Source organism: Bemisia tabaci, chromosome 6 (assembly GCF_918797505.1).
Source record: "Bemisia tabaci chromosome 6, PGI_BMITA_v3".
In the NCBI taxonomy this organism is placed as follows: domain Eukaryota; kingdom Metazoa; phylum Arthropoda; class Insecta; order Hemiptera; family Aleyrodidae; genus Bemisia; species Bemisia tabaci.
Genome location: NC_092798.1, coordinates 6,983,878 through 6,996,478, shown reverse-complemented (window position 1 = coordinate 6,996,478; position 12,601 = coordinate 6,983,878). Strand labels below are relative to the sequence as shown.

The window sequence follows — 12,601 nt, the reverse complement described above, 5'->3', positions numbered from 1 at the left end:
AATTCTAACCTCCAAAAACCACGGTGTTCTGTTTCGTTTCAGAATTTTTTATGATAGCTTACTACTTATTTCAGTGGACTTCGTTTTTCCCTAATTATAAAAAGTAGTTGTTTTTTTGCGGTGCGATTTCTAAGGTTCCCTTAGCATTATGTTATCGGGAGTAGCCCCCTATACTCATTTGCTCAGGTTATTTTGTCTTATTTGCTCTCATCTTGTGTTATGTGGAGGAGTAGATGAACCTCTCGATTTCAAGCTGACTTTTTTTGTTGAAGCCGGTAAAGAAGAGTGTTTCTTCCAAGAGTTTGCAGTGAATCAAAATATAGATCTTGAATACCAGGTAATGAATCTTAAGCAGAAATAAACAACACTCACAGTTCTTGTTGTAAAGGACTGTCGATCTCGTCTTCCGGAGCCAAGTGCCAAGCTGGCTCTTGAGTCGCAAAAAAATTGCTACACTTTGTGTGACTATTTATGCGAATGAAAAGAAAGTTTTTGCAGTTAACTGAAAAAATTATCATAAGGTAATCCCTCAATAATAATGATAACTCATTAATGTAAGTATAGTTGAACAATGGAAAGTGAATACTTACATTTGGAGAATTTCACTGCCATCAAGAGAGTGCTTACTTATTTTAGGTGTAAACATGCAGGTATCTAGATGGCAGCTTTTGCACAGAGAGCTGTTATCCTCCTATGGGAGCGAAAAGTGGCATATTCCCATATTTTGTTATCAGAATTAGGGACCAAGAAGGTGGCTGAGAATATCGGCCCCCCACTGCACAAATTGGCCCATTTTAGTCGTTTTTTGCTGTGACTGGGAGGAAAAACAGTCCCTAATCATCCGCAAAATCTGCTGGCCGATCTGGATTTTTCCATCTGCCTTGTCTGCCTCTGATCACAGCCCCTGAAAAATCGTTGAAATTTAATGGAAAACGAAATTTCATTATTATATCCTGCGAGTCGATTGTTGAATCGTTATCGAATGACCTTGATCGATGTACAGCATTGTGAATATAGGGAGTTATCGATCAAACTCATTCAAAAACGATTCAACAATTGACCCGCAGGAGCAAGACTAAGTAATTTGCTAGATTACAATTCTTAGAAATAAGTGAATTGTTTTTTTATTCCAGGTTCTAGAGGGAGGTCAAGGTGAGCTAGATATCAATTTTAAATTGATAACACCCAGTGGTCAAGTAATCCATCATGACTATAAACAAGAAGAAAACAGTTATACGTAAGTATGGCTCTTCAATATGAGGATTACCTCCTTTCCTGTCAAAGGATAGGAGGACAACTGATTTCGACCAATCCTGGCCACTATTCACTCGGCTAATGGCATGTTAACATAAATTACTTATGAACCTCTGGCAGTGTTGCTTGCAGTATTTCGAAATTTCAGCTTCTACTGCACAAGTCCAGAGTGAATTTCTGTACACTTTTGCATGAAATAAACCATTAAATAAGATGAAAATTTAAGCATTCTCATTCATGATTCCCTGTCAAAATCTCAGAACACAATTTGTGCAACAACAATCACTAATATTAACTCCTATTCAAGACGTTTAACATTTTTCGATGCGTAAATTCAAGCCTTCCGTTTGTGAAAAAACAAAAGGTTACATGAATTCAGTCACGCACTCTACGTTACCGTAACGGTCACTACGCTATGAAAATGTAGCAACCGCAATCTGGATGTTGCTCAGTTGTTGCGCACTGCTAACACTTTGAACAACACATGGCGCGAAGGAACATTATTCAATTATGAAGCCTGTCAGAACTGTTGTAGTGTGCAATCTTATTCAAATCGACTACTGCTTTTCTTGTATCATGTATGAAATTTCCCATTACGATTGTAAACTAAAACTGTAAATATTGTAATTAGGAGTTGATTTTAGTCATTTTTGTCGTGCGAATTGTATTTTACATGAAATTTTGTCAAGGAAACACATATCACAATGCTTATATTTGCACTTTGTCTAGTGGTTCATTTTGCAGGAAACATTTTGTTTTTTTTCAAAACAGGAAAAATGCAACGTTGGTGCTGCTACCAACAGCAGTAGTGGGCGTCGCATCAAAGGCATTTCAAGCCAAGGTAAGTGAAACAAGGGTATACTCCTGCCCTATTTAAGTACCCAAAATCGACAAACGTTTAGTCACGTTGATTCCATTTCGGTCTTACAAAAGATTTTCCCAGGTGGAAGTGTGTAGCAAGGAAAATTGAATTTTTGTAGAATTAGAACCCTCTATCAAACCTCCTGCCAAGACTAAAAGAAACCCGTCCAAAAAAACTGAGCCTGACAAAAACTTGCCGATTTTGGGTGGTCTGTATCCGAAGAGCACACCTTTGTTTCACTTACCTTGATCTCAAGCAATCGGAGAGTCATCAAAGAATCAGAAAATCAAGAATCAGCAAAGCAATAAGCCCCTCGCAAATTATTTACCGTAAGATTTTTTTGAAGTGGAAAGGGGTAGAGTGTAAATGTATAAGATTAAAAAAGGTCTCAACAGAAAATTATTCTGACATGTATAACTTTAGAAACTGACTATTGAAAGTAAAATGTACTACTTTTAATGAATGCCAAGTAGGTCTAAGCTAGTAGACATTTTCAAATGTATGTATCAACAGATTCGTAGTAAATACCATGTTGGTTTGTAAACTGGTAACTCGCCTGTGAAATTTTTTTACTAAACCTGTGCTGTCTAATTCTTTGTTTTAAAATGTAACAAAATCCGTTGTCTTTTTTGTTTCAGGTTCTCAGTGAAGGAGGCAGGCATCCATCAGTTCTGCTGGGATAATTCAATCAGCATGTTCAACAGGAAAACAGTTTTCTTTGAAATTTACCATGAAAATTGGTCGGGCGAAAGTTTGCAGCTCACGCCGGAAGAAGAATACGACCTCAAGGCTGACAATATTGCAGTGAGATTCCTTAAATTTTACAACTTTTAACAGGGTGAAAACAAATCATGCGTCTGTGAAGCTTTTCTTTTTATTCCAAACTCCTTGACAGAGTTGAAGAATATATTAGTGTTGTAACAAACACATTTCGTCAGTTAAAACAGTTTTCTGTTTAATATTTTGAATCTTCCTATCCTAATTGTATTTTGAAGGTCTATCGAATTTTTCTGGAAAGTGAGCTCCCCTCCTCCATTTTTCAGTTTTTTTCCCCTTCTCATGTAAATATGACGTCAGGAAAACTTAGTACACAGTGTCAGCATTATCACTCGTAACGTTCTTTGCTTGTATCTCAGGGGTGCAGAAAATGCCCGAATATCGTAGGATTATGGCAAACATGAAGTAAATCCTTTGTCCTGAGAAAATTTTAGAAAATGATTACTCTTTTTTGCTCAGTACTTTACGAAAGTGTAGCAAGTTATTCCTTTCATCGAGGAAGAGGGTAAATTGCCAAAAAATCAGGCATTTTGCTTCGTGACAAATCAAAAATATTTCCGTGAGGCAAGAACACTTGTTTGCAAAACGGTTGTTGTTTTAGAACTTTTTACACTACTACTATTTCTTCAAATTATAGTTCACCGGGCATCTGTAATGTTCTCATTGTTTACAAGCTGAAATTATTATTTCTCCAAAAATATTAAAAAATCTCATCTTTCATGAATGAATTTGATGTTTGATTTTTGCAGGATATGCTACATCAGATTCAGACCCATTTGCTCAAAATCCGCCATATTCAAGAATTATTCCGAGCATCGGAGGCTAGGGACAGAAATTTGGCTGAAAGGAATTTCTCACGCATCAACAACTGGTCCTTGTTCCAGATTACAGTCATGTTATTTGTTGGAGTGTGTCAGGTTTGTACACTTTTTGTTTCCAGAGGACAACGCTGTTGTGCTAAGGAAAAATTCCGAATGGACATTTGAATGTTGCCAAATTGCCCTTCTTAAAATTCTCATTTGTTTTTTAGAAAAATGAAGATTATTTCTACTTGACATTTTAGATCACATTGTGGACAAAATTCTCTGAAAAATTGGACGGAAAATATTCACAAGTTCTCCTTATAATTCGTGTCTCATCAAAGGAAATTTGACAGCGTACGAAAGTTTATACAGCATTCTTCCTTAGCACAGCAGAATACATCACTAAGCAGAAGGGCATGCGTACTTACTGTTCATTTATTTATTAAATTTCTAATGGGGAGAATTCCCATTATCAGAAAATAAAATATACATATACATAAGCAGCAAGCCAAAAAAAACCATGGATCCATATTATAATGCCTCCTCTAACCTGCTTGACCAATTATGCATACAATAATTCGACAGTGTAAGTCGGCAATCACATAACTCGGTTTGCGACGCCGCAGACTTCCTGTCATACTTTATTGTTTAAACAGAAAACTACTCAACGCCAATTCTTCAAAACTGCCATGATTTTTCTTCTCTGTGCGAAGAAAACTTTGCAAAAACTTCAAGGAATGATGTCAATTTGTTCTCCTTTAAAAAAATAACATAGCGGCGGAGATTTTCAGACACCGCAAACGAGGTATGTGATTGCGAACTTATGCCGTCGAATTATTTTATCGGTCATTCTAAGAGCTTTTTTACCTATCTACCTATTTATTAATGCACATTACTAATCCTGGTAAAGAACCATAATTTCAAAAATAAGAGATGTTAGAGGGTGATCCCAAGAGGAGGATGTTAGAGGTAAACAAGCCTTAGTCATGGCTTTGCTTTCCATATTTCACAAGCGCATGATAACTATTGAGAACAGTTTTGGGAACCCCCTGGATCAAATCTCTCAGAGAGGTTAGCTACTGACTTGAAGCAAACCGCTTAAAGCAAAATATATCTGGCATGCAGTCCAAACCGGGCGTTTCTGTCACCACGTGTGAATGTCATAGAAAACAATTTTAGACATCTCCTGTTTTGACTCTTTTGCTTGTCGGAGGCCCGCTGCTATTGCAAACTGCATTGAGCAAAAATGCTTCTGGCTTGCTGTTTGAAAATAGCGTTTTTGTTGCCTAGCAAGAGCAAACCCTCGATCACATCTTAGGAACCCCCATGAATTCTCCTTGCTGGAGCTTCCTGCTGCCGAGTGTATGGACCAAAAAATATTACCTGCCCGATGTGACAGACTGAAAGGAACCTCCAGTTGAAAAACATTTTAACCTTAGCTTTGGATTATATTTTATTGCTCACCAGAGTTTACCTTTTTTTTTTGTACATGTAAGTATTACGTGTTAGTAATATTTATATGTAAAACGTGGAAGTATAAAGTAAATTCAATATTTTCAAAAGGGCACAATTGATATTCAGAGGCCAGAAAAAGGCAGGCGAGGAATAAAAAATTAGAATAAGAGGGGATAAGAGCCTCTGGCAGTTTATATGTGGAGGGCAGGGGAGGGGGTCTACCTAACTTTTTGATGTGAATCAAATGGCAGGTGCAAGTTGAGCTTTTTTGTCTTCTAAACTTTCTACCCATGGTAAGCCTAATATAATTGTAATATCTTTAAAATCAGTTACTTCAAAACACAAATGCTTCGATGGCATTCTGATGCTTTAACAAGTGAACAGAATAAACATAAGTTTCATAGCTGAATGTAACCACTTTCCATCAGTTCCTCTCCCTCAAAACATCATATATATCACTGAAAGGGCACTATTTCCTGACGTTTAAATGCTCATTATTTCAAACCAAATGACAATTTTAGAGAATACTTTCGAGGAAAACGTTCATTTAATTGGTACACACTAAAATACCAGGAGAAAAAAACAGTCATCGTGCTCCATATTGATCACTTGCATGTTTTTCTGGAAAAATTGTCCTTCCCGCAATAGTGTCCTTTCTGCATTTTGCGATTAAAGTGGCAGTAATGCTTGAGGAAGCACGAGTAGTTTTTTCTTTATTAGAAGGCCAACATTTTGCCTTGTACCTTCATTGTTTTGTTTAATTGTTTTTAGGTTATCCTAGTCAAAGGCTTTCTCGATGAAAAATCCAAAGTCAACAACCTCTGGAAATCGCTTTTGAGACTCAAATAAATGGACCTTTGCTGGATTCTCTTGCAAAGTTATGGGAGTTTTCTTCAGACAGTAAACCTCGTTTACTGTAAATCGTAGAGGCCAATCTTATTCATCTCTCGTCAACATCAGCCGCAGGAGAAGTCTTCCTCCCTACCTGTTGAAGGAGAGGTTTTTCATGAACCCTGTGAAAAGATTCCTATCGTTAAAAATGAGATAAGTGCCTTATGCGTTTATAATTTTCTTTTTTCATGTTACCAATTTTAGAGATGATTGTTACCATTATGTCAAGAGCTACTTTTGCAATTTCTCTTCTCGGTCAACGTATAGTTTTCGTTTCATGACTGCTCTAGTTTGAGAATGAATCCTATTTTTTCCATATCTCTCACATTTGTTCATGTTAGGCAGCATTCAAATGTTGAAATTCAAGAGAACAGGAATATTTTTCTCTATGGATGATAGGCAGTCAATTCTACAAGATTGTGGTAGGTATCTAATTGATGTATTTCTTTTTAACTATCAATATTGTAACTGAGATAAACTCTCTCTAAGATCAAGAGAAATCACCAATCAAAAATCAGAATTTTCAATTATTTTCCAAGATTCTTGCTTTGACTGAATATTTTCTCAGGAGAAGAATATGCAAAAAAAAATTGGCAACAGTTTGTTCTAGATGAGCAAGAATTTTTCATGAAGACATGCGGACCAGACAGTCAGAATTTAAATACTTTTAGCTGAGAGAAGCGTCAAAGGGCCGTCGTGACGTTTCAGTATTTCCTCTCAGTTTTCGAATTAAGGGTGCCTCGGAAAGTTTTTGAATACATTAAGTAGAGGTCTATCTTCAATTGCTTAGTCTTTAAATTATTATTATCATTTTTTTAATTTTAAAATTCAGGGCACAAGGCTGGTATTTCCATACCCTCCCTGTAACCTAGTACAAAGGAGGATCCTTTTTAAATTTTTTTTAATAGAACAATTTTTTTTAAAATTTCAAAGTCCTTGAATTTAAGGGCTTTCGATGTACGCACTTGATTGTTCTCAGATTTTACATCATCTAGTCATTGGGTATGTTTATGACTGTTTCAAAAGAGCAATTTTTTTTTTTTTTTTTGTGATAGAGACCTCTAAAATATCTAAAAGAAATGTCCGTTCATCGTACGTTTGCCCTTTTAAGTAGGTTGCAGAAAGAAAAGGAAATATTAATTTATTTCAGGCATTCCCTAAGACTTCTGAAATATTTCTGTGAAGCCTGAAATTTTTTTTCCAAGCTAGGGAAAATATTTATGTTTTCTTTAAGAACTCCTTAATGAGTCCTGTACAGCTGCCATGAACATAGAGTTCATTTTATGAAGGGAACCGAGCAACTAATCTGCACAGAACTTTAGTTTGATTTTTTCAAGTAGCAAAGCAATTTTGGATACAATTTTTACTCAGTTAGGACAATTAGTTTTGATTTTTGAAAAATGGATCAGGAAATACTGCCAATAATAAAAATTAGAGGTTATAGGAGCTTCAAATCAATGGATAAATGCAAAAAATGCATATCTCAATCGCAGCGTTTAAAAATCTTAGATTGTGTTTTATTATTCATAATGAAAACTAATTCAGATGCTTCCTTGCAACTTCATGCAGATTTTCTAGAATGAGTGAAGAAAATTCACCAAAAATTTCATTATAAATTTTCTGCTGTTTTCCTGTAAAAGAATGCAACATGAGTGGAGACTTACAACTTCGCAATTTGAAATTCCTATTTTTTTACACTAGCCATTGAACTGAATTTTAATGAAAAACAAAGCTTTCAAGTCTCTGGAGTAAGTCTAATTAAGTTTAGAGCCCCTGCAGTTGGACTTAATGGAAATCTTTTGTAAACAAATTGGATACTTCTTTTACTATTTGTTGAGAAAAGCACAAATTTGTATATTGGTCAAATACTTTTCGCACTTGTGCGAAAGTTTTCCTTTGTTTTCCTACCATTAACATTGTTTGTAAAAAAAAAGAGCACAAAGCCGGCAGTCATAATTTATTTTTTCTTGATCTTGTGTCAGAAACTCCGAGAGTCATAATTGGACATATTTCTATCAAACAGAACTATGTGCATCATGACGTGAGCCCTGCTACGCGTGTATTCTTAAGGGTCTCAGGGCTCATGTCTTAATGCACATAGTTCCGTTTGATAGAAATACATCCAATTCAGTTTCTAATCAACTAGCAAGACCTCTTTGTAAGACTCTAGTCTATACCTTTAAGCATCATAATCATTGTCTAAATCATCAAGATTTTAGTTTGGTCTTCTTTTGAATTCCTTGTGACATGCTACTATTTTATTTTTGTTTTATGGTTTTTAGTTTTGTATTAAATGTGTGCCGGCTGTTCTGTTTTGAAAATATCTTATGACTGTTTGTTGTACATTTGAATTTCGGTGTTCATGTACTGTGATGCAATCTGTTCAAACTGCCCTGAACTTGTAGTGAGGAAACCAACGCGCATCAGATCGAGGAGAAGAGGTTCGAACCTTTATTTCTTCTTGAGACCTGGCGTTGGAAAGGAGGGTTTTGTTTCATTCTTACAATTCAATTTTTTTTTTTTTGCTCATTTTTAACAGAAAAAATTACTACCTTCTGTACAACTTGACAACCAATCAGAGCAAAGAATTCGAGATTAAAACCTGTAAAAGGCAATCGAGCCTACCCAAACAGAGGCCTGGCTCCACTCTTGAATGACACCCATCACGGCCACATTTTTTTTTTTTTTTTTGCCTTCCTGCAATTTAGGTTTTTGATTTATTAAAAAATTCAGCAACTTTGAGATACACGGCCACATAGTTGCGGACACGAGTGTTGATAGAAGACATGAGAACTCATGACATCTTCTGAACGTATATGTACAATTGTACATACCTTTAGCCCCAGTGCACTTTTACAAATTTTAAATCAGTGAAAATGTTCTGCTCCAATCGAAGATTCAGCCTCAGCTCATAATTTTGATGAGACTTGGTCCAAAGGTCTTGCTGATATCTCAATGTTACACCTTTTTACGCATGCTGCCCATGTCCTCATCCACATCTTACATAAATTTAATAGAGTGCATAAAAAGGTGGCATATTAGGATATCAGCATGAATTTTGGACCAAGTCTCATCAAAATTTTGAGCAGAGCACGAATTCAAGTGGAGGCACCAAATTTTTGCCGATTTAAAAATTGCAAAAATGCAGGTATGTATATGTGACCATGAGAAATCGCAAGCCCTAGTGTCTTCGATTGTTCATATCAGTGCGTCCGTTACAGGTGTCATTCTGGGGTGGAGCCAGACCTTGGTTTGGGTTAGCACAATAGTTGTTAGCTGGTTTTAATCTCGAATTTTTTGTCCCGATTAGTTGCCGGCGAGTATAGCTAAGATCAGAACTGTTCTGTGATTGCTCTCCTCCAACATGTTGGTCAGGTCCCCTCACTTTGACTTGGTTCATTTGAATTGCGTAGCAATATTTTTTTAAGAAGTCAATTCTACGTCAAGATTTTAAAAGATTGACTACTCTGCTATGCTTCAAAGTTTAAATGAATGGACTTCAGTTTCAAGAAAAAGGCAATCAAGAGCACAGCAAAATGTGTACTCAATTGTTTTGTGCATTTTCCCAAACAGTGGAATATACACTTTGATTTGCACTTTACTTAAGATGGCTATGTTTTTAAATTCACTTTAGGTTAAGGAAAAGAATAAAGATACTGTCCCAAACTGCAAATAGTGCGCATGTATCCATTTTTTATTAACTTGAGACGCATGAAAGAGTCTCTGGCACTAAAAATGGCAGGTTTCAATCAATCAATTATTTGTTCTCTTTTTAAAAAAAAAATTATCACAGAAAGTTCAGGACAGGTTTTACTGGTCGCATCTTATACATTGATAGTGAAACTAGGAAAACTTACACTTCTATTGGAGCTGTCAAAATTTCAGCTTATATTTTATCTCTTGAGGCAATATTCTGCAATACTTTGGCATGAAAAACTCTGAGGATAGTGTAGAAGAAAGCACACAAAAAAATAATTCAAAATTTTGTGCAGTAACAATAATTGGTCACCCTTCAAGAATGAAGATTTGTTGGCAGTGTAGTTTCTGTTGGAAGTCTACTATGTCATAAGTGTAAATAATGTTTTTGGAGTTTTACTATCAATTTTTTCTCAAAATATAGATGTAATTATGTATGTAATAGAATATAATATACAAATTAAGTTAGTCATAAACTTATGAAGTGACAAGAATGCACTACCTACATCAAAGTTTAGTAAGGATAAAAAACGCATACAAAAAGGTTGAACAAGGCTAAAAAGTTCAAACTTTTAAAGTTTTTGGCCTTTAAAACATTTGAATTTCATATCCTTGCTTACCCATTTTTTGTGTGCTTTTTATTTGTGCCACATTTCAGGCTTTTGTATAGGTTTAGTAATCAATACTTCATCGTACATTTGTGATTTAAGTCTGTAAGGTTTCATGATCTCTTTGGAAATATTAGTTTTGTATTTACTTTACTTGAAGTTCCTGTGTGATTCACAGGGTGATCCAAAAGTCCACATATAATCTCTAGGGACCTTGCTCCTCTTCAGAAAAGTCCTCTAAAATTTTTGGGGATCCCAAAAGTCGTTTCCTTTGACTTAGAAGCATTCGCCAAATTTCAAGTCTCCGTCTCAATTTGTTCAAAAGTTGTAGGGGTGATACCCGGAGCAGGCAGTGTGGGATTTTTGGATCACCCTGTGTAATCAAGAAATTACAAAAGAGCCCAGTTTCTATCAATAGCACAGAAGGTTTTCTAGCCCTTTATTCAGCTTCTTGAAACTAAGGAGGTTTTAGAATTTTGAAAAGTTTGATTCTTTCATTGGAATAAGGAGCTGCTCTCAAAGAAATAGCTGGAGGAAAATACCATGTGGTGAATGATACATCATTGGAACTTCAACCAATATCGATGAATTTAGTATCTTTCTAAAATGAAAATTTAATCTAATGAGCAATTCCACTTGGCAATACTTAAGTTTAAACTTACCTCCTTAATTTATCTACTAGGTTCATTAAATCGTGAATATTTCCTCATAAGTGGCTCCTGTCATGCGAAATTCAAAATTAAGATTTTCCGATTTGTTTATTTTGTTTGTTTTTAGAGTGTTTTGTGAACATATTGACACAGAAAAGCACCCAAGATTTGCCACCAAGCAAGAGTAATGACGAATTCAAAATTGCAGTGTAGAAGAAAAGGTTTAGGTTTAAACTCCTTTGTTTGGGGCTTAAAATTGCTGGACAGGGTGTCTACAGGTCTGAGAAACCAGGAATTGTCGGGGAATTTCATCCAGTCGAGAAAATCAGGGATGAGTCAGGGAATATAATGTAAAAGACTAGAAAAAACCAATCAAAAGCTGATTTTTGAGTTGACGCAGCAAGGCAAAGTGTGAAGCTGAGTTCAGTTAATCAGCAAATGCCATTTCCCCTATCTGGCTGCATTGTCAAAAATATAGTTTCAAACCGTTCCCATTTTCAGCATTTTCACAACAAGGGTTCCTCGCCATTTAGAGTTGAAAAAATTCGGAAAAATTCCTAGTAGCTTAGCTTACTCCATACTACCAGAAATTGAAGTTTAAAAAAAATGTTGACCCATTCCAGTTTTAGTCAATATCAATTAATTAATACCTAAAGAAAAAAGGTTCACTTATTTTTGTCATTTGCAGTATTGTGAATGCCAAAAATTTTTCATTTTCAGTTCTATGTGACAAATTTTCTAAGTCAGGAGTCAGGGAAAGATTATTTTAGAAAGAGAAAACCCGAGAAGGTGGAAGAATTTTTTCTGCCGCAGACACCCTATTTAATTACACGGCAATATTGCTCTTCTTATTGACACCTGTTTAGTAAGCTGATCACAGTTAATTAATCATCATACTGCAGAGATTTCTCCTTTAAGTTCAAATTCTGATTTTTCCACTCAACGAGACGAAAATAACTCTCTGGATGACCTCATCTCGGTACCTAAGGTCATCTCCTCTCCAGATGATTGCATTTTTTCAATTTTTCGGCCATGTTCACACGTGTGCGGCTCATGGAACTTCGGGCAAACCTGTTACAGGAACTTCTTATAACTCAACCATAACTTGTTTCTCGAACTTAGTATAACTCAACTATTACTTGTTCCTTGAGCTCCCAAGCTCGTAGCACTAATGTGCTCCTGTGGACAAGGCCTTCTATTACCCATTACTTAGATTTTTTTCATCACGTAGAACTTATTCTGTCCCTTATGCTTGGGAGTCTTCATGGCTTTTAAGGTCTAAACAATTTTTTATTTTTTTTTGTAAAATGATTTTAAGCCCTTGGTTTTTTCTAAAATCTTCTTCTCCAAGAAGAGAGTACAATGCTGTTACGAAAATCTACTTTCCGGTTGTCGCACCAGTTAAAGGAAAATTTAGACCTGAAGTTAAGTAACAGGCAGAGGCATGCAACCAGATGAGGTCTAAACTAGAAAAAAGAACTTAAATTTTTTTTTATTAAAAATCTCGCCTAGAAAACGCTTCACACAAACGGTACTTTGTTTTTCATTTGTTTCATAATTAGACAAAATAAGTTCAAACAATAAACGAACCCAATTTAAAATTAG

General features: G+C 35.6%; 1 protein-coding gene and 1 long non-coding RNA gene across 2 annotated transcripts in view; one reads left to right on the top strand and one right to left on the bottom strand.

Moving 5' to 3' along the window:
- The window catches only part of LOC140224788 (uncharacterized), a 3,250-nt gene extending 2,130 nt beyond the window's left edge, over positions 1-1,120 (bottom strand). Inside the window, exon 1 of the long non-coding RNA XR_011900034.1 lies at positions 591-1,120. This is a non-coding gene — a long non-coding RNA (uncharacterized lncRNA). The remainder of the gene's footprint in view (positions 1-590) is intronic.
- Positions 11-12,601, top strand: opm (transmembrane emp24 domain-containing protein opossum). Its single transcript, XM_019048366.2, has 5 exons — positions 11-337; positions 1,134-1,237; positions 2,755-2,920; positions 3,643-3,810; positions 5,923-12,601. Exons 1-5 carry the CDS (start codon positions 149-151, stop codon positions 5,998-6,000), a joined length of 705 nt encoding a protein of 234 aa, XP_018903911.2. The 5' UTR covers positions 11-148; the 3' UTR covers positions 6,001-12,601.

Coding starts and splice junctions, on each gene's coding strand:
- opm (XM_019048366.2), top strand. CDS start 149: ATGTTATCGGGAGTAGCCCCCTATACTCATTTGCTCAGGTTATTTTGT. Junction 338..1,133: donor ATATAGATCTTGAATACCAG/GTAATGAATCTT, acceptor TTTTTATTCCAG/GTTCTAGAGGGAGGTCAAGG. Junction 2,921..3,642: donor TCAAGGCTGACAATATTGCA/GTGAGATTCCTT, acceptor TGATTTTTGCAG/GATATGCTACATCAGATTCA.